The sequence below is a fragment of the Nanorana parkeri genome, unplaced genomic scaffold (genome assembly GCF_000935625.1).
Source record: "Nanorana parkeri isolate BGI_ZX_2015 unplaced genomic scaffold, ASM93562v1 scaffold2303, whole genome shotgun sequence".
In the NCBI taxonomy this organism is placed as follows: Eukaryota; Metazoa; Chordata; class Amphibia; order Anura; family Dicroglossidae; genus Nanorana; species Nanorana parkeri.
In genome coordinates, this window is record NW_017308571.1 from 11,927 (window position 1) to 34,867 (window position 22,941).

At 45.9% G+C, this 22,941-nt stretch overlaps 1 protein-coding gene across 1 annotated transcript in view; it reads left to right on the forward strand.

Annotated features, from left to right (window-relative positions):
* Positions 1–20,527, forward strand: part of LOC108801327 (neurogenic locus notch homolog protein 1-like) — a 29,672-nt gene extending 9,145 nt beyond the window's left edge. Inside the window, exons 6-20 of the mRNA XM_018573252.1 lie at positions 833–955; positions 1,061–1,183; positions 4,473–4,595; positions 4,891–5,013; positions 5,117–5,239; positions 7,252–7,377; positions 8,977–9,105; positions 11,680–11,772; positions 12,342–12,437; positions 13,837–13,932; positions 14,641–14,736; positions 15,090–15,191; positions 16,674–16,779; positions 19,098–19,214; positions 20,405–20,527. Coding sequence (XP_018428754.1) covers positions 833–955; positions 1,061–1,183; positions 4,473–4,595; positions 4,891–5,013; positions 5,117–5,239; positions 7,252–7,377; positions 8,977–9,105; positions 11,680–11,772; positions 12,342–12,437; positions 13,837–13,932; positions 14,641–14,736; positions 15,090–15,191; positions 16,674–16,779; positions 19,098–19,214; positions 20,405–20,477 — 1,649 coding nt within the window. The 3' untranslated portion in view covers positions 20,478–20,527. The remainder of the gene's footprint in view (positions 1–832; positions 956–1,060; positions 1,184–4,472; positions 4,596–4,890; positions 5,014–5,116; positions 5,240–7,251; positions 7,378–8,976; positions 9,106–11,679; positions 11,773–12,341; positions 12,438–13,836; positions 13,933–14,640; positions 14,737–15,089; positions 15,192–16,673; positions 16,780–19,097; positions 19,215–20,404) is intronic.
* Positions 20,528–22,941: the final 2,414 nt, after the last annotated feature.

The following is a 22,941-nucleotide window of genomic DNA, read 5'->3' on the forward strand; positions in this document are numbered from 1 at the left end:
ACATGCTGGCGGGTGGCAGCACGGCAGGGAAGGAGCGGCACGATCTCGGGGGGCCCTCTTCTTCCTTGCTGGGCCCCCCCCAGCAGGCGGAACGCCAGGGCCCAGTCGCAATTGCTATCGCTGCGACCTCTTATCTTAGCTGACGTACTTCCATAGAAAACGACCCTCTTATCTTCCAATGACGTTCCTGCCAGTCAGAGCTCGTTGGCATTGCTTCTCCACTTTTCTCGCTGACCTGCTTTTCAGGTCTTCTTGCATGTGTGGCACTTACCACTTAGTTCAAGTCACTCTCTACTGGGACACCTGGACTGCTAAATAAAATCTTGTACAAGGCTGCCATCACATGGTCTCTCTCTCTGCAGACCCACCTAATATGGTTTCTGCAACAGAAAACTTGTGATTTCTACCTAAAAAGAAAAGCTACAGCAGCACAAATACACCCTTCACCCCCAAACCGGTCTTCCCGGGGTATCTCTCATTACATTCGCAGAGGCATGTGCCATGTAGCCCCCAAATGTATGAAGTCGAGACTTTACAGTTTGCAGTATTTAAATTGGGTCTTGTATAGAGACTAGCAAATTGGAGGCATGGATGGCAAATTGGAGGCATGGATGGCAAATTGGAGGCATGGATGGCATTCTGGTAAATGTGGGAAATGCAGATAGTTTACCCAACAAAAGGAAAACTGTCCCAGCACCCGTCTTGTACAATCTGATGAGAGTCATGAGTGAGACGGCATCATCTGGTACAATGAGTGTCGTGGAAGACAATGAGAATTTCTTCTCACCAGAGAGTTGATATATAAGACCCTCCGCCTGTTGTTCATTGACAGATGTAGACGAGTGTGCTGACAATCCATCCATCTGTTCGGGGATTGGCGTCTGTCAAAACGTAGCCGGGAGTTATCGCTGTGGTTGTCCTGCCGGGTTTCGCGGTAACGGGACTTTCTGTGAAGGTGAGTGTGTGGGATGATAACACGGGTCATAGTCATGATGGGGAAACTATGTGTCTCTGGATAATATAATCATATAATTCTTATATCTATATGTTTATAACACAGATGAGAACGAGTGCTCGTCCAGTAAACACACCTGCGACGCTAATGCCCGATGTGGAAACGTAATTGGATCTTATTTCTGCCAATGTTATCAGGGGTTCAATGGAGATGGTCACACCTGCTTTGGTGAGAATCAAATACTTCTTGTTACAGATCTCACCTGACCTCCCTCATCATCCTCTATTCATACCACATCTCCCCTGTCCTGCCTCATCATCCTCTATGCAAACCACATCTCATCTGTCGTCTCACATCGTCCTCTATTCATACCACATCTCCCCTGTCCTGCCTCATCATCCTCTATGCAAACCACATCTCATCTGTCGTCTCACATCGTCCTCTATTCATACCACATCTCCCCTGTCCTGCCTCATCATCCTCTATGCAAACCACATCTCATCTGTCGTCTCACATCGTCCTCTATTCATACCACATCTCCCCTGTCCTGCCTCATCATCCTCTATGCAAACCACATCTCATCTGTCGTCTCACATCGTCCTCTATTCATACCACATCTCCCCTGTCCTGCCTCATCATCCTCTATGCAAACCACATCTCATCTGTCGTCTCACATCGTCCTCTATTCATACCACATCTCCCCTGTCCTGCCTCATCATCCTCTATGCAAACCACATCTCATCTGTCGTCTCACATCGTCCTCTATTCATACCACATCTCCCCTGTCCTGCCTCATCATCCTCTATGCAAACCACATCTCATCTGTCGTCTCACATCGTCCTCTATTCATACCACATCTCCCCTGTCCTGCCTCATCATCCTCTATGCAAACCACATCTCATCTGTCGTCTCACATCGTCCTCTATTCATACCACATCTCCCCTGTCCTGCCTCATCATCCTCTATGCAAACCACATCTCATCTGTCGTCTCACATCGTCCTCTATTCATACCACATCTCCCCTGTCCTGCCTCATCATCCTCTATGCAAACCACATCTCATCTGTCGTCTCACATCGTCCTCTATTCATACCACATCTCCCCTGTCCTGCCTCATCATCCTCTATGCAAACCACATCTCATCTGTCGTCTCACATCGTCCTCTATTCATACCACATCTCCCCTGTCCTGCCTCATCATCCTCTATGCAAACCACATCTCATCTGTCGTCTCACATCGTCCTCTATTCATACCACATCTCCCCTGTCCTGCCTCATCATCCTCTATGCAAACCACATCTCATCTGTCGTCTCACATCGTCCTCTATTCATACCACATCTCCCCTGTCCTGCCTCATCATCCTCTATGCAAACCACATCTCATCTGTCGTCTCACATCGTCCTCTATTCATACCACATCTCCCCTGTCCTGCCTCATCATCCTCTATGCAAACCACATCTCATCTGTCGTCTCACATCGTCCTCTATTCATACCACATCTCCCCTGTCCTGCCTCATCATCCTCTATGCAAACCACATCTCATCTGTCGTCTCACATCGTCCTCTATTCATACCACATCTCCCCTGTCCTGCCTCATCATCCTCTATGCAAACCACATCTCATCTGTCGTCTCACATCGTCCTCTATTCATACCACATCTCCCCTGTCCTGCCTCATCATCCTCTATGCAAACCACATCTCATCTGTCGTCTCACATCGTCCTCTATTCATACCACATCTCCCCTGTCCTGCCTCATCATCCTCTATGCAAACCACATCTCATCTGTCGTCTCACATCGTCCTCTATTCATACCACATCTCCCCTGTCCTGCCTCATCATCCTCTATGCAAACCACATCTCATCTGTCGTCTCACATCGTCCTCTATTCATACCACATCTCCCCTGTCCTGCCTCATCATCCTCTATGCAAACCACATCTCATCTGTCGTCTCACATCGTCCTCTATTCATACCACATCTCCCCTGTCCTGCCTCATCATCCTCTATGCAAACCACATCTCATCTGTCGTCTCACATCGTCCTCTATTCATACCACATCTCACCTGACCTCCCTCATCATCCTCTATGCATACCACATCTCATCTGTCCTCTCACATCGTCCTCTATTCATACCACATCTCACCTGACCTCCCATCATCCTCTATTCATACCACATCTCACCTGACCTCTCTCATCATCCTCTATTCATACCACATCTCACCTGACCTCCCATCATCCTCTATTCATACCACATCTCACCTGACCTCCCATCATCCTCTATTCATACCACATCTCACCTGTCCTGCCTCATCATCCTCTATTCATACCACATCTCACCTGACCTCCCATCATCCTCTATTCATACCACATCTCACCTGTCCTGCCTCATCATCCTCTATTCATACCACATCTCACCTGTCCACCCTCATCATCCTCTATTCATACCACATCTCATCTGTCCTCTCACATCGTCCTCTATTCATACCACATCTCACCTGACCTCTCTCATCATCCTCTATTCATACCACATCTCATCTGTCCTCTCACATCGTCCTCTATTCATACCACATCTCACCTGTCCTCCCCCATCATCCTCTATTCATACCACATCTCACCTGTCCTCTCACATCATCCTCTATTCATACCACATCTCACCTGTCCTCAGTCATCATCCTCTATTTATCCATCACCTCACCTCTTATCATCCTCACTCTATCCTGCACCTCAACTGCTCTCACTTATCATCCTGTATTCATCCCACACCTCTCGTCTTCACTTATCATCCTTTATCCATCCCACACCTCACCTCATCCATCCCACACCTCACATGTCCTCACTCATCATCCTCTATCCATCACACAACTCGCCTATCCTCATTCATCATCCTTTATCCATCCCACCCCTCACCTCATCCATCCCACACCTCACATGTCCTCACTCATTATCCTCTATCCATCTCACTTCTGACATGTCCTCACTCATCAACCTCTATGCAATCCACACCTCACCTGTCTCTATTCATCATCCTCTAGCTACGCTACTCCTTACCCATCCTCATTCATCATCGTTTATCCATCCCACACCTCACATGTCCTCACTCATCGTCCTCTATCCATCACACAACTCGCCTATCCTCATTCATCATCCTTTATCCATCCCACACCTCACCTCATCCATCCCACACCTCACCTCATCCATCCCACTTCTCACATGTCCTCATTCATTAACCTCTATCCATCCACTTCTCACCTGTCTTCCCTCATCATCCTCTATTCGATTTGCACCTAACCTGTCCTCATTCTGCATCCTCTATCCATCCCACACCTCGTCTGCTCTCATTCATCATCTCTATCTACCCTACAACTCACCTGTCCTCACTCATCATTTTCTATCCACACCTCAACTGCCCTCATTCCTCATCAATCCACTTTCCAACCCACAACTACCATTCTTTCTCGCCCATCTTCTACTCTTCATACTCACCAGCTATTCATTCCTTTTTTTTTCTAATATTTCAGATATTAATGAGTGTTCTGTGGATAACGGTGAGTGTGAGCATCTGTGTGTGAACCAGGCTGGCAGCTTCCAGTGCCAGTGTCCGACCGGGTACCAGCTGGAGGAAAATGGCAGGAACTGTACAGGTATGAGAAGATCTTGGTGGAAACTAAACAATGGCTTTTTATGGACTTTTGTGTTGAAACTGTGGAGAGAAAAACCTCAGTAAAGTTGGGTCCTCATAATTTGAAAAAAAAAACCCTCTTCAATGTAATGAAACTTAATTAACAATAAATAAATGTTTATAAAATGCCATTAATAATTTGACTTTCTCAGGAACAAAAAGTGTTGAAGACTGAGTATAAAATATTTACAATTTGAACTTTTCGCAAATGTTTGTGTTTCTAATACTCTGTTCTTGTTTCCTGTTTTCTCCATCAGATATTGATGAATGTCAGAGCAAAAATGGCGGCTGTCAGCAGATCTGCAGGAACACAGACGGCTCAAATGAATGTGTATGTCGGATAGGCTTTCAGCTCCATGTGGACCTCCGTCAGTGTGTGGGTAAGAAATCGGACCAGTTACCCGAACCCCAAGTTATTGATCTCCAACCACTTTCATGGCCGATCAATGTTTGATATTAGCTGTGTGACTTTGTCCTTCCTAGACATCGATGAGTGTAAGATTGATAATGGTGGCTGTTCACACACCTGCAACAACACAGAAGGAGCGTTCCAATGTCTGTGTCCTCTTCACCAGGCCTTGGCCAAAGACCTGAAGACCTGCATCAGTGAGTAGTGCAACCCGGGGAGAGGGGCAGAAATCTCAGGAGCTGTTTTAGAAAGACTAGAACAGAGGCAATGATTAAACGCCCAGTAAGTGTTAGAGCAGAGACATGGTCCTCATTGAAGGGCTTCATAGTCTGCACCAAGACAAAACAAGGATCTCAGGGTATATCAGTAAATGCTACAGCAGAGGCAAGAATCACAGAGAGAAGGACTTTAGGATCTATATTAGTGAGTCCTACAGCAGAAACAAAGACCTCAAGATCTATTTCAGTAAGTCTTAGAGCAGAGACAAGGACCTCAGCATCTATTTCAGTAAGGCCTATAGCAGAGACAAGGACCTCAGGATCTATATTAGTAAGCCCTACAGCACTGAGAAGGATCTCAGGATCTATTTCAGTAAGTCATAGAGCAAAGGCAAGGACCTTGGGATCTGTATCTGTAAGTCCTACAGCAGAGACAAGAACCTCGGGCTATATCAGTAAGTCCTAAGCCAGAGAGAAGGACCTCAGGATCTATAGTAGTAAATTCTAGAGAAGAGACAAGGACCTCAGAATCTATATCAATATGTCCTAGAGCAGACTTAGGGATCTCAGGGTCTATTTCAGAAAGTCATAGAGCAAAGACAAGGACCTTTGGATCTATTTGATTAGGTTATATACCAGAGACATGGACCTTGGGCTCTATATTAGTAAATTCCAAAGCAGAGACAAGGACTTTATGATCTATATCAGTAAGTCATAGACCAGAGACAAGGACCTCAGGCTCTATTTCAGTATGTCCTAAGGCATAGACAAGGACCTCAGGATCTATTTCAGGAAGTTCTAGAGCAAAGACAAGGACATTGGGATATATATATCAGTAAGTCCTACAACATAGACCTAGACCTCGGGCTATATCAGTAACTCCTAAACCAGAGAGAAGGACCTCCAGGATCTATATTAGTAAGATCTAGAGAAGAGACAAGGACCTCAGAATCTATATCAATAAGTCCTAGTGCAGACACAGGGATCTCAACGTTGATTTCAGAAAGTCATAGAGCAGAGACAAGGACCTTTGGATCTATATGATTAGGTTCTAAAACAGAGACAAGGACTTCGGGCTCTATATCAGTACATTCCAAAGCAGAGACAAGGACCACAGAGACAAGGACCTTTTGATCTATGTCAGTATGTCTTTAGAGAAGAGACAATGACCTCAATATCTATTTCAGCAAGGCCTAAAGCAGAGACAAGGACCTCAGGGTCTATATTAGTAAGTCCTACAGCACTGAGAAGAACCTCAGGATCTATTTCAGTAAGTCATAGAGCAGAGACAAGGCCCTTGGGATCTATTTCAGGAAGTCATAGAGCAGAGACAAGGACCTTGGGATCTATATCTGTAAGTCTTAGTCCAGAGACAAGGACCTCAGGCTCGATTTCAGGATGTCCTAAAGCATAGACAAGGACCTCGGGATCTATTTCAGGAAGTTCTATGGCAGAGACAAGAACCTCAGAATCTATATCAATAAGTCCTAGAGCAGACACCGGGATCTCAGGGTCTGTTTCAGAAATTCCTAGAGCAGAGACAAGGCTTTAGCCCTTGGGATCTGAGTGATTAAGTTCTGTAACAGAGACAAGGACTTCAGGCTCTATATCAGTAAGTTCTAGAACAGACAGGAACCTCGAGAGTAATAAACTAAATCTGAAGCCAAGAACTCAGAATATGTGTGGAAGTAGACAGAAGGTCCTTGGAGCTTTACTAATCAATACTCCAACAGACAAGGAGGTCGGTGTGTTATTGGGCTCCAGTGCTCAGGAAGAGACCTCAGGACGCGTCAGTAAACACTAGGCTCCAGGGCATCAGCACAAGGATATGTATTCCTGATCATTATCTCTGTAGTTCAGAGTTGAAGTTTTTGGATTTGGATTAGAAAAAGACAAACAAATGCAAAAAGTTGACCTTGCTAACTTTTTGTTTTTAATTCTCCACCCATAACTTTACAAACAATGACTCTCTCCTCCGTGCTGTCTGGCAGACATCACGTCATGTGACCTGAAGAATGGCGGGTGCGAGCATGCGTGCACTGAGCGGCAGGAGGGCGGCATCGAGTGCAGCTGCCGGGCAGGCTGGGTGCTGAGCAGTAACAGGAGGACCTGTGATGGTAAGACGATGCATCCTTCACATCTGGCAACATGTGTACCAGGAACATGTACTGTATATATACAACTGTTTGCTTTTAAAGGCCCAACTTTTTTTAGTTTTGGATTGAGGGGGGGGAGGGGGGGGAGAGGGGCGGAGCTTCTGTCATGTTTTATTGCTGCCTGTGTCCCCAAATCAAACATCTCACCTCACTTCCTGTCTGACAGCAATAAAACTCTCCATACAGATCAGGATGTGTTTTGAAACCGGGTCTGCACAATGAGCGTACCGCGGCACTCTGAAGCTCACAGGAATAATGTCGTTTAAACCTGACACTTCTAACCTTCCCCTCCTCCGAAGTAATATCGCCCAGTTTGACTGCGGTGGGATTTGTGACCGCCCATTAGGTCAAGCATTCCAGCGCTTCGTCAGCTGTTCCAGGGCAGATCGGCTGACTGCGGGAGAACCGATGTGCATTACCCCATCTGCCTGGAACATCTGATCGGTCTCAAATGTCACTTCTATTGGACTCTGTGAGTGCCGCAGAGGGGGGGGGATTCACAAACAGTAACTGCAGGAGTGTTTCAAAACACATCCTGATCTGCATGGAGAGTTTTATTGCTGACATTTGAAGACCTGATAAGCTGTTCCAGGGCAGATGAGGTTATACAGATCGGTTCTCCCGCACATGCGCAGTGAGCCGAGCTGACAAAGCGCTGGAATGCTTGACCGAATGGGCGGTCACGCATTCCACCGCAGTCAAACCGCGTGGGACTTCGTTGGAATATGTGACCGCGTCGCCGGTCACACATTCTGACGTAGTCACAACATTTGATAGAACACCGGCTACAAGAAAAACTGATTGGTAGATAAAAGATACAGACTTACATAACATCGCTGCTTTTATGTTACCCCCATGGGTTGTCATCTCTTGTTACTTTGTTGCACATGTCATACGTCATGTTTTATTTATATATATAGTACACTAGAAGAGAACACAATACACCATATCCATTGATGATAAATGGAAAGATAGAAGGATGGATAGATAATATATTGATATTATAGATGATGGATGGATAGATGGGTGGGTTTTGGGTGGATGGATAGATAGATAGATAGATAGATGGGCAGATAGATGGGCAGATAGATGGGTAGATAGATGGGCAGATAGATGGGTAGATAGATGGGTAGATAGATGGGTAGATAGATGGGTAGATAGATGGGTAGATAGATGGGTAGATAGATGGGTAGATAGATAGATGGGCAGATAGATGGGCAGATAGATGGGTAGATAGATGGGTAGATAGATGGGTAGATAGATAGATGGGCAGATAGATGGGTAGATAGATGGGTAGATAGATGGGTAGATAGATAGATGGGTAGATAGATGGGTAGATAGATGGGCAGATAGGTGGGTGGATAGATGGGCAGATAGGTGGGTGGATAGATAGATAGATGGGTGGATAGATAGATAGATAGATGGATAGATAGATGGATAGATGGATAGATAGATGGATAGATGGATAGATAGATGGATAGATAGATAGATAGATAGATAGATAGATAGATAGATGGGCAGATAGATAGATAGATAATCTCTCTCTATCTCCATTCCCAGACGCGGATGAATGTGCAGACTTTACCCGCGGTGGATGTGAACAGTCCTGTGATAACTACGCCGGCAACTACAACTGCAGCTGTTACAAAGGCTTCACCGTCCGTTCCGACGACCCCACCAAGTGCCAGCGTGAGAACAATATTATACTTTGTGTTAGAACACTCCAACCTTATACATTTCTCTACAACGCAGCACCAATCAGGATCAATTCACAAAGATATAACGCACCAATAAGGACCTTTTATTCTGCCCATGTGACTGTCATTTTCCAGTCTCTTTGGTGTCAGCTGAAAAAAAACTAGGGCTGCAGCTAGCGATTATTTTAAAAATCGATTAGTTGCCCGATTATTCAACTAATCGATTCCTTGCATTTAAATTGCCCTTAACCAACTAACCAATAATGAGAATAGTTCTCATTATCGATTGTTATCAATTTTATTGATTAGTTGTTGCAGCCCTAAAAATAACTGTCACTTTTTGGGGGGAATTGGGGGGAAATGAATATCCTTCTGCCGGTGTTTTGTTATCGTGTATTCAATTTTTAGACATGTTCACCAATTAGAAAAGCAGCCGATATACAAAAGTAACATCCATCATTGGTGGTGGAAGAGAACAAGGCGGCCGTATTATATGGAATCCCAAGAAATGGTCTCACCAAAGCCGTGACACGGCCATGTTATAGGACAATGTCATGTGACCATGCTCCTCTTGTCATGTTCTGCTGCGTACAGAATTTTGGGCACCCCTTCAGTTTTGGTTAGTAACTCCCATCTAAATGTTTCTTCCAGCTGGGGGGGGAGGGGGGTTACCTACTCCCGCTGTAGGCCATGTCTGCACTTATTGCCTGCAGAGGTCATGGTGAAGTCTATTCAAAGGCAAAAATATATGTTTTGTGGGTGTTTATGACTTTGCAATAGGGATGCACCGATATTGATACTAGTATTGGTATCGGTGCCGATACAGAGTTTTTGGGCTTGAACTCGTACTCGCCCAAATGCTCCGATGCCTAGCCCCATACTTCTCGTATCAGGAAGCCAAGCAGCGTGTCATTACCGCCCCCCGCCTTTTTGATTGGCCAGAAAGCTGGCTTCATGCTCCCTCGTCAGCTGATGACGAGGGAGCACGGGGCCGGCTTCCCGGGCAATCAGGAAGATGGGTGTCGTGTAATGATGCTTTTCCAAGCTTCCTGATTGGCCAGCTTCTCGACCAATCAGGAAGCCGGGCAACGCGTCATTACATGGCGACCGGCTTCCTGATTGGCTAGAAAGCAAGCTCCATGCTCCCTCGTCACCAGGTGACGAGGAAGCATGGAGACGGCTTCCCTGCTAATCGGGAAGCCGGACGGCGAGTCAATACATCTTAACAACTTGCTGAGCGCGGTGTTACACCCCCTTCCTGGCCAGGCCATTTTTCAGTATTCAGCGCTGCGGTACTTTGACTGACATTTATTCCGTCACGCAGCGCTGTACTGATATGAGTTTTATACCATTTTTTGGGGACAGATAGAGCTTTATTTTGGGGGTATTTAATCACCACTGGGGGTTTTATTTTTTACTATATTCAGGAGAAATTACTGAAACTTTTGAAAAAAAAAAGTTTTTTTTTCATTATGTTAGGAAACATTTATTATGACCCAATTTTTTGGTAAAATATAAAAGTCGGGGTCACGTCGGGTAAATAGACACCAAACATGTCAAGCTTTAAAATTGCGCGCACCCGCGAAATCGCAGAAAACTACCATACTCAAAATTGACCATAGGCGACGCTTTAAAAGCTTTTACAGCTCATCAGTTTAGTGTTATCAGTGATTGATGGCCCTACAATGATTGCTCTCACTCCGACGTTCGCGTCCATATGTAACATGTGCGGCGTAATGGGTGCAATCGTCGTTTTTGAACGTTTGTGCCCCCGACGCATGTTTGCACGTGTATGTATGGGGGAAAATGTTTTTTTATTAACTTTTATGTGTAACTTTAAATTTGTTTGGAGGGAACTTAAATTTTTTTTGCTATTTTTTTTCCACTAAACTTTATTGCTATCACATAAGGGGGATAACAATCCCCCCCCCCCCCAACCATACAAGCGACTGGCATTTCCCGCTCGTGCCCGCCCAGCGGCTAGGGGGCGTGTCTAAGTGGACGTCTAAAGATCTAGAGATCCCGGCCGGCCGTTGTAACAAAACGGCCGGCCGGGAGGTAGTTAATGGGACTTCCGGTATCGGTATTCGGCGAGTACTGACTAAAAAAAAATCTGTACTCGATACCGAAAAACCAGTATCGGTGCATCCCTACTTTTCAACCGAAGAAGTGTCAAACAAGAGTCCAAAATTGTATTTTATTGGCTCTGCAGGAGAAAACACAAAGCAGTCAACGCGTTTCGGGGGTTCAGCAATCCCCCCTTCACCTGGGCTTTAAAATTCAACTAGATATCAGTTGAACCCGGAAACGCAAAGCTTCTGGAAAATGATTTTCAATCCAGGAGGGTAATGTTTAGGAAAGGTGCCACATGTGCGTCTCTGCCCCTGACACAGGCAAGTATCAGTCTGCAGCGTGTCGGATACAACTAAGTGTTTCGAGCCTTTTATATAGAAAATATCATCATTAGATCATTTTATCATCAAATTCCATAATATTTCTGTTGTCACCGAATCCCATCGAAATCATTCACATCCTAATATCTCTGATGTGTTCTGCTTCCTCCTAGCTGTGTGCAATCCCCCGTGCCAAAACTACGGAGTCTGTGTGGCCCCAGATACCTGTGACTGTCCCGCAGGGTACCCGGGGCCCGGCTGCTCTGGTAAGAGGTTATATTCAATGTTATTTATTAATATAGCACCAACATATTCTGCAGTGCTGTACAAAGAACACTCTACCGATCATCATAAGCACCAGAGAAGCTTACACTCTAATGTCCCTACACAGTCACACACTATTTTCATACACTTATATAGCTCTGACATATACCGCAGTGTTGTACAGAGAGCACTGAGCCAGTCACATCAGTCTCTGTACAGAGGAGCTTACACTCTAATGTCCCCCCACAGTCACATCAGTCTCTGTACAGAGGAGCTTACACTCTAATGTCCCCCCACAGTCACACACTATTATTATACATTTATATAGCTCTGACATATACCGCGGCGCTGTACGATACGGCTTTCTTTGTAAGTATTTGATGGATTGGGTTGTCATGGTCGCACTAATAAAGGGTAAAGGTACATTTAATGGGGTTCAACATAGACATGATCCACCATATAGAATTTGTGTGCATAGGGTCAGTTGTCCATGTGGGGTCCCTCTATCTCTGGATCTGTCCTCTCCAATGTCATTACTCCTGCTGTGCTGACTCCATGCTTCTCTTGGCAGCCATGTGTGCCCCACCTTGTGCCCATGGAGGAACCTGCATGAGACACAACATGTGCTCCTGTCCCTCAGGATGGACGGGCCCTGGGTGCCAGACAGGTAGGTTCTCTACTCTATGTTCTCTCCATCATGGTAAGTTATATGAAGTTGTGCCAATGTTCCTCATTCTCAGGGTTCGTTTACTCCATCAGTCATTGGCAACGCCATTGTGTTCATTGTTCGCCATTGCGGTCATGTGGTAATTTAATCCTAAGGCGAGATTTATAACGATGAATGGATGACGCTTGACACTGCAGTGTGACAGTGTGCCGGCACTTTACATTTCACACATAAAATTGATGGTCCTCTGTATAACTCTGCAGAGGATACCCCATGATAGGAGGAGAGTCTTGTCACATGACTGATGATGAAAGCAACAACCGCTGCTCACGATGAGGGTTTTAACGCTTGTATAAAAGTTATAAAATATCAATTACAAAGTAAAGAGTTTAATGTGCACAGAGATCCCCAGAGACAAGGCGAGTGTCAAGCTAAGGATCTGATCCTTGCCCAAAGGGAGAAAGGAGGATGGCCCAAAAAAATGAGGCGCCCAAGTAAACAGATGTAGTCTGTGTATTTCTTCAAAATTCCTACAATGGGTCTTCTACTGAGTGCTCCTGGTCTTCTACTGAGTGCCACAGGTCTTCTACTGAATGCCCCAGGTCTTCTACCAAGTACTCCTGTCTTTTACTGAGTGCCCCAGGTCTTCTACTGAGTGCCCCAGGTCTTCTACTGAGTGCCCCAGTTCTTCTACTGAGTGCCCCAGGTCTTCTACTGAGTGCCCCAGGTCTTCTACTGAGTGCCCCAGGTCTCCTACTGAGTGCCCCAGGTCTTCTACTGAGTGCCCCAGGTCTTTTACGGAGTGCCCCAGGTCTTTTACGGAGTGCCCCAGGTCTTTTACGGAGTGCCCCAGGTCTTTTACGGAGTGCCCCAGGTCTTTTACGGAGTGCCCCAGGTCTTCTACTGAGTGCCCCATGTCCTGCCAGCCCCTCAACATTTTAATCTGTGTGTCCAGAGGTGCTCCTGGTCTATTAGGACCCTAGATACACCCCCGGTATCACATATGATTGCAAGACGTGAGCCATCAAAGAGGGAGAAGTGTTCAGGGCTATTCCCCCCACCTGGCATTCTCCCTTTGAGATTACAACACCTGATTCATTACGTTATTCAAGTAGAGAAACTAAATACGGATGGAAGGATTGGATTATTCTGGTCAAGTAAAATTTTCAGCACTGTGAAGCGAAGCACAGCGGCCGGGGCAATGTATACGGACCTGAGTGACCGCCATGTTAAGTTGCTGGTCAGATGTCAGCTCTCATTTCTAATCGATTCATTGGTATGAACTGACACATTATTTTTTTTTTTCTTTCATTCCTGTAATGTGCCGGTTACAATAACGGCAAAACATGTATCAGTGCCGGAGATCTTTGCCTAATAATCTCTCCTTTTTCTCTTCTAGCGGTGTGTGAGTTGCCTTGTGCTAATGGTGGACGCTGCGTGGCCCCAAACACCTGCCAGTGCCCATCGGGATACAGCGGAGAGCAGTGCCTGACACGTATGTCACTGTCCGGGTCCTTAGACATGTGTATACATTGTTTCCAATGTTAGATGTAAAATTTTCTTCTTTTCGTCTGAATTCTGAAACTTTACTGACACCAAAGCAGTGCCATCCAAACATGCCAAGCCAATGGCCTACTTGAGATCCTTGGACATTGGTGCACGATATAAGCCGGGGGCGCCTGTACCCTCCCTGGCCCCAGCACCATATCCTGTAAAAATTCATCCACCAAAGTAAAAAAAGATATTCGCATACCGCGAGATTCCTTATTTCTCTTTTTCCAGAGAATAAAATATGAAACCTTATTGATCCCTATGCTAAATCTATTTTCATACCCATGTTTCTTCTCTTCATCTTCTATGAATAGCCCACTTAGGGGCAGAGGCGTCCCCAGGCAGGGTGTCATCCAGGGGCCATCTCGGGGATGGACTCTGGTAGAGAGAGGTGGGAACGTTCTTTTCGGCGGGATAAGGTATTCCGCCAGGTCCCCTCTCATGTACAGCTGTCGGGCAGTGTGAGTGATTTTGTTGTCACCCCTTTGATGGTGTCACCCTGTGTGGGCCGACCCCCCTTGTGACGCCACTGCTTAGGGGGTTCCATGTATAAAGCAGGTCACCTCTGATTTATTTACAATCCATATCAGATGCAGCATGAGTGATGTATGTAAATCTATCTATCTGTCTTTTTGTTTGTTCCTCTTCCCAGCGCTCTGTACTCCGCCCTGCCTGAACGGAGGCAAATGTATAGACGTCAACAAGTGTGTGTGTCCCAGCGGGTGGCTCGGTGCACGCTGCCAGATAGGTGAGAGATCTTCTTTGTATCAGGTATGTGAATAGCAGAAATGAAATTAAGAACTGAAGCCTGTATAGCAAAACAGACTTTAAAAGTTCTCAATCCACAGATCCTCACACAATTGGGGTCCATTTCTAAATCATTTGCAGAGCCAATCACTCTGCGAATCTCTGTGGACTTTCCTTCTGTGCGAATAGAGGCAAAAACAAATGTTCTTAGTGTGTTTTTCTTTTCAGGGCAAATATAATGTGATACAGCATTATGGTCACTAGAGGGAGCTGAGGAGCATAGGAAATGATACTTATCTCCGATGCTCCTCGGCTTCCGAACACGACCACAGATTTCTCATCTTTCACTTACAGAGCCTGTGCGCTGTGAGAAGCCGTGTCAGAACGGAGGAAGGTGTGTGGGGTACAACGTCTGCAGCTGTCCTGCTGGATTTCAGGGGCCTCAGTGTGAAATAGGTGAGAGACGTTATCATTTATTCTGAGCCAGATTCATCAAGTTAATATATCACATACTGCCTGCAGAAAGAGCCATACTTAGACATAATATCACACAGGGGTTTTACTAGACCCTGGCACCCAGGGCATGTGCCCACAGGTCTCCTACTGAGTTCCCTAGGTTTTCTACTGAGTGCTTCTGGCCTTTTACTAAGTACTCCATGTCTTTTGTTGGGTGCCCCAGGTCTCCTACTGAGTGACTCAGTAGAAAGCCTGAGATACTCAGTAGGACACCATGGACCCTCAGTAGAACACCAAAGTGCCCTGGGTCTTCTGCCGAGTGTCCCAGGTCTTCTGTTGAGTGCTCCAGGTCTCTTCCTGAGGGACACAGGTCTTCAATGCGTTCCACGTTCAGATCTGCACTTCCTCCTTCTGATCTGCATTTGACCTGCACTTCCTCCTTCTGATCTGCATTTGACCTGCAGTTCCTCCTTCTGATCTGCATTTGACCTGCAGTTCCTCCTTCTGAGCTGCATTTGACATGCACTTCCTCCTTCTGAGCTGCATTTGACCTGCACTTCCTCCTTCTGAGCTGCATTTGACCTGCATTTCCTCCTTCTGAGCTGCATTTGACCTGCACTTCCTCCTTCTGATCTGCATTTGACCTGCACTTCCTCCTTCTGATCTGCATTTGACCTGCAGTTCCTCCTCCTGATCTGCATTTGACCTGCACTTCCTCCTTCTGATCTGCATTTGACCTGCAGTTCCTCCTTCTGATCTGCATTTGACCTGCACTTCCTCCTTCTGATCCGCATTTGACCTGCAGTTCCTCCTTCTGATCCGCATTTGACCTGCACTTCCTCCTTCTGATCTGCATTTGACCTGCACTTCCTCCTTCTGATCTGCATTTGACCTGCTTCAAGCGGGTTTTGCATTCCCAAAAACTTGTGAGAGAATGAAAGTCTGGCACAAACAGGATCGGTGAATGAATGCCAGTGATAAATTAGAAACAATACAGAAGCCTGCGAGGAGAAGCACCCCCCAATTTAGGTAAGTCAAGGGGTCGAGAAATTCCTAAGACCCTCAACTCCATCTAGCAGCAGTAAATGTCATGGGAACGGCCTTTATCCAGCTATAAGCCGGGCAAAGCCTTGATAAATCAGCATTGAAGAATAATGAATGAAAGGAGAACTATGAGGTCAGTGTTTTTCCCCATAGTTCTCCTCAGGGTCACGGGAGGACATAAACTAGCGTCCTCCCGTCACCCTAAGCTCAGTATCCCGCGAGCTACAGCTATTCAGCTCAAAATTTTCAGATGGCCAGATTGATAATTATATGGCGAAAACATTTTTACTAAATCACTCCCCTCACCCCTGATGACCATCTAGATTTATTTCCAATGCACAGAGCCAACCAGCATTACATAGCATTCAAATAGCCTCACATCACATCTGCCTTATCACCCTTAACCCTCTGATATCCATATATTATGTTCTCTTCCAGCTGTCACTGAGCCCTGTGTACCACCCTGCCAACACGGGGCAACCTGTAAACCTTTCAACAGGTGTGAGTGTGCCCCTGGCACTGCGGGACATCGCTGCGAAAAGCTGTAAGTAGCTGAGGGGTGAAGGTCAGTGTGCATGCTGGTATTAGACAGTTCTGGGGTCAAATGTGTTGAAATCAGGGTGGGAAGACGAAAGTAGGGGCAGTATAACTAAAAGTGTGTCTGAACTGGGAGTTGGTAACAGGCTGACCGCGACCTGCCCGTCAACTGCGGCCATGTGACAGGTAGATTGCGTCCCTGTCTTGCTGCCCTCTGGTCAGAAGTAGTCGCTGCCTCTAAGACCTTAAATCAGAGCGTCAATAGACATTGCAGAAAGTCCTAGGCTCCTACTCAGCTCTGTTGTGTAATATGACGCAGCCAATGGGAGACCTGGGAGGACTTCCTTCACTTTTCTGGATGCCACTTCATCTGAGGTCTGATGAGTGAATTTTACAGAGGGAGGGGATAGGTGTTTGCACTGGAAGGAAGGTGTTTTTGCTTGAGGGATGGAGGTGTTCCGAAACGAAATTCGGACGGAAATTCAAAGATTCGGATTCATCCGAATTACAGCTAAAACAAATCCGAATTCCCATTCCCATTCGGTAGTCCGGTCGAAATTTCGTTTTTGGATGAACGTTCGTTGCAGCAAATACTGCACTATGTCATATACTACTGACTTTCACTTTCTGTATTACATACTACTGACCCCTGAACTCTGAATTACATATAACTGATCTGGGTTACTACTGGCCCCTGCACTCTGTGTTACATACTACTGATCCCTGCACCCTGTGTTACATACTACTGGCCCCTGCACCCTGTGTTACATACTACTGGCCCCTGCACTCTGTGTTACATACTACTGATCCCTGCACTCTGTGTTACATACTACTGATCCCTGCACCCTGTGTTACATACTACTGGCCCCTGCACTCTGTGTTACATACTACTGATCCCTGCACTCTGTGTTACATATTACTGACCCCTGAACTATGCGTGCCATACTACTGACCCTTGAACTCTGCGTTACACACTACTGATACCTGCACTGTTACATACTAGAACTTTGTACTAAATAATACTGATCCCTGCACTCTGTGTTACATACTACTGATCACCTGCACTCTGTGTTACATACTACTGATCCCTGCACTCTGCGTGCCATACTACTGACCCCTGAACTCTGCGTTACACACTACTGATCCCTGCACTGTTACATACTAGAACTTTGTACTAAATAATACTGATCCCTGCACTCTGTGTTACATACTACTGATCCCTGCACTCTGTGTTACATACTACTGATCCCTGCACTCTGTGTTACATACTACTGACCCCTGAACTCTGCGTTACATACTACTGATCCCTGCACTCTGTGTTACATACTACTGATCCCTGCACTCTGTGTTACATACTACTGGCCCCTGCACTCTGTGTTACATACTACTGATCCCTGCACTCTGTGTTACATACTACTGATCCCTGCACTCTGTGTTACATACTACTGGCCCCTGCACTCTGTGTTACATACTACTGATCCCTGCACTCTGTGTTACATACTACTGGCCCCTGCACTCTGTGTTACATACTACTGATCCCTGCACTCTGCGTGCCATACTACTGACCCCTGAACTCTGCGTTACACACTACTGATCCCTGCACTGTTACATACTAGAACTTTGTACTAAATAATACTGATCCCTGCACTCTGTGTTACATACTACTGATCCCTGCACTCTGTGTTACATATTACTGACCCCTGAACTATGCGTTCCATACTACTGACCCCTGAACTCTGCATAACATACTACTGAAACCTGCACTCTGCTTATACACACTACTGTCCCCAGCACTCTGCTTTACATACTACTGACCCCTGAACTCTGCGTTCCATACTACTGACCCCAGCACTCTGCATAACATACTACTGAAACCTGCACTCTGCTTATACACACTACTGTCCCCAGCACTCTGCTTTACATACTACTGACCCCTGAACTCTGCGTTACACACTACTGATCCCTGCACTGTTACATACCAGAACTTTGTACTAAATAATACTGATCCCTGCACTCTGTGTTACATATTACTGATCTCTGCACTGCGTTACTTACTACTGACCTCTGAACTCTGTGTTAATTACTACTGAACCTTGCACTCTGCTTTACATACTCCTGATCCCTGCACCGTGTTACATACTACTGTAGCTGTCAGGTTTGGTCTGAGCCTGAGCTTATCCCTATTCACTATAAACAATTCCCGTGTTTCTGACGTATTACGATGCGGTTCCTTTTTGCTGCATTGTCCAGTCCTGAGTTCAGATGAAATCCGGATTACGGTGTGAATTGTTATAGAACTTTCCCGTTCCCGTTGCTCTCACACAGGACGTGTCCCATCGTCACGACCAAGCTCAGCACTTCCAGAGCCGTCCGCCAGGGGGTGAGAGAGAGTTATGTGGAACGCTGCGGTCCCCTGGGGGTCCAACTGTGTACCAAATATCGGTGAGTAGTACCACCCAGATTTTCAGACAGACCTGTAACATACATTGCTGACCGCTGACCATTAATATTATGCCAAGGCACGACGGCAAAGCGCAGATCCCAGAATTGTATGTATAGTGCCTGAACCTTCAGCAAACATTCAGATCGCACCTTTCTTCAGCACAGAAAAGTGTGAATAGTGAAAGATCCAAGGACTACTGTATGTTTAAAGAGACCCTGTCACCAGACCTTACTTTTCATGTTGAACGCTTGTAGGCAGGGTCGGATTAGGGTACCTGGGGCCCAACAGAGGAAATGGGATAGGGGCCCACCTTACAGCAGTGGGTGTGGATTGCTCTGAGCATAGCTGGAGATACTGGTCATTTTAGGGCCATGGTTTGATGGTGTCCAACTTACACATTAACGGTGCAATGTATCATGACACTGTAGCACACTATGCAAGGGCATCATAGCAAACTGCAACAGTTCTTTTACCCAACGAATGTTGCTGGGGACGAACATTAGAATGGTGTACATGCAGGAGCTCACCAAGCACTACAACCCAGGGACGTGCGGTCAGGGGAGGGAGGGGAGGCAGAGCCTCGCCTAGTATTATGCAGGAAAAAGCTGACAGCTTCAAGTCTGAAGCTGACAGCTTTTTCTCCATTCAGATCGGCTTCTATCAGGTTACACAGCAGGGAAAGCCTCCCCGCTGTGTAACCTGTCAAAGACGGAGCGCTGCCTGTTAATTACAGGGGGCAATGCATCTGGCTTTTGACAGGTAGTTAGGTTACACAGCAGTGGGCTTCCTACTGCTTGTGTAACCTAACCATTGAGGCCAGAGCTGTCACAGCCTCTACTCTTTGTTAGATGCGGGAGCTCTGTGGACGGCTTGAACCAATGGCAAAGCGCCATTGGTCCAAGCTGTCCAAACAAAAAAAGAAAAAAAAACCCCCACTGAGGCCAATGATCTCTGCCTCAGCAGTGACGAGCAAGTGAGGGACAGGGAGGTTCCTCCCCGTCTCCATACAACCCTCATCACTAACCATGTGGGACTCCTACAATCAACTATGTGATGTGAGAAGTCTCATCGGCAAGGTATTTGATATCTAGAGAATTTTTTTTACTGCAAAAATGAAAGAAAAGCAAAAAAATGTTGCCAAGTTTTGGTTTTGGTGTTAGTCCTTCTGACGCTTGGTGTCTCCTGGCAGGATCAATCAGGTCCGGGTGTATGTCCAGGCATACGTAGTCGGCTACAAAATCCAATGTCCTACGAAGACCTGAGCATGAAGATGACACAAAAGCACCCAACCAGCCCCGAAATTTGCTTCCAGGACACACCGACGTTCCCTGCAGAGAGAGGATACCAATCGAGATATAGGCCCTGACAACAGCGAGGACACCACTGAAGAAGACAATAACAAAATCAGATTCATTACCACATTCAATAATGGTTTTAAAGCGATCCAGAAGGTCATTCACAAGAACTGGCACATTTTAAAAAAGGACCCAAGATTAGGCCCTAATTTACCTTCCCAACCGACCATCGATTTTAGGAAATCTAAAAATGTGAAAAATATGGTAGGACCCAGTCGTTTATTTCAAGCACCTGAGATTCCACCAAAGAATTTTCTATTCGGCAATAGGGTGGGCATCTTCCAATGCAAAAAGCCTAGGTGCCTCACTTGTCACTTTTGACCATCTAAAGAAGCCATACCAGGAACATGGTTTAAGTTGCAATAAAAGGGATTATGATTGATTGTACACTGTTTAGTTATTACACTAGAGAACACATGAGGGACTAGTGATGGAAATGGGAAGTGGGTGAAGTTTAATGATCTCAAATAGAGCTATAAACAATTATTAAATTAAGAGATAATTTGAAACTAATGTTTATGAATGTTTGCTTCAATGTACTTTTATGGAAACAAAATAATAAAAATATATTAAACAAAAAAAAAGAAGCCATAGCGCTTCTCTACGACAGCATCCGCCACCCCCCGGACTGACTCACCGTAAATCAACGCCGCCCGCCGTCCACTCTCCAGACCGACGTCCGCGTCATCCCGTCAGTGCCGCTCTCAGCGAATCTGCCGCTCCAGGCAAACGCCCTGCTTGTCCGTGTGGGCTATTATATATTGGCCGCACCATACGCCCGTTACGTACCAGAATCGGGGACCATAGACGTTTGATTGAGAAAGGGGACCTCGTACATAGTGTCCCACGACATTTCACTTTAAAACACCAAAAAATAATTCGGGACCTTCGGGTCTTTGCCATTGAGCATGTCTCTATTCATCTGTCATCATCAGAACGCTTTCGCTCGCTGTGTAAAAGAGAAACCTGGATTTACAAATTAAATACCCTGACACCAGTTGGTTTAAATAAGGAAATTGAGATTCATACTATATTATAAGCTCCCCTTTGCTACACAGTTCACCACACATGTAACAAAGGTTTTTTTTTTATACCCCAATCACTATTCTGTGTATCCATGGGAATTTTCGGCACCCCCGTTTTTAGAATCGTGCATATGCGGGTGTCCATACGTGCATGTGCGTGTGGGTGTATGTGTGTGCACATGCGTGTGTGTGTACGCACATACCCATGGGGGGGACTTGTATATGGGTGGGCATGAAAATTCATACCATTTTTTTAAGCCAGGTGCTATACACATTTTTTATAGTAAACATTGTAAGAATTTTATTTATAAGGAAATCATTTCATTATATTATTCTTGTATGACATCATTGAAAGTTGTACTAATAGATTTGATAAATAAGTGTCATTAAAGGTTTTTAATCATAGATTTGTTATACAATTATTATACATCCTTATGAATTAGATTTCCACCCCTTTCCAAAGTTGATCGGGTGTCTCTACCACTCTGGGCATTATTACACGTCCGAAATACTTTTGGAATACAGCCAATGAGCATCAGAATGCCTTTAAATAGATCCGTTCAGATGACAGTTGCAGCATGTTAGTTCTCTACTATCCATACCGCCATGTGTGTCTCCGGGGAGTGTCTCCTACTTTCTAGCCATCCCCTCTTCCTGATTGTTAGCTACTACACCCCTGTGATAGGCTATCACTCCTCCCCCCTGTCAGTTTTAAAAGATCTCCGCTTTCCCGCGGTTAGTATTGCATTGAGGCTTGACAAAGAGGCTGTGCCTCGAAACGCGTAGCCATCCAATTGTGAGCCTTCATCCCCATACACTGCTCTCCACCACTCCCGATTTTTCACTTATAAAATTTTGTGTACCCCTGGGATACCGGTCCGACGTAGTCTGTGGACACACGGCGCCTGTTGTCTTAAAGGTCATTCTGAGCCTGATGAAGGGGACCCCCTGCGGCCCCGAAAGCGCTTGCATTGGATGACAATGTGCCATTAAAATGGATTATTGATTTACAAAAATGGTGTGCTGGTGACATTATTCTTCTTTTCTGTGATTTACACGGTGCCTTCCGTGGTCACTACAAGCACCCACCCAGTTTGGGGTTGTTCCGGTAAGGAGTGCAGCAAGACATCCTGTTTCTAGAAGTTTGTCTTAAAGCCATTCGCGGCTCCTCTCCCTTTTCAAGCCGCCGTGACTCGGCCTGGCCAGCCGAGTACGTGGTTCGCTTCATTGCTCCACACATCATCCAGACCTGCTACCATCCACCCCTTGCAGAAGGCTCCTTTCCAGGGACTGGACTCCCAGATGCCAGCTGCTGCCCGACAGGGGATCTTCAGACACACCAGCCG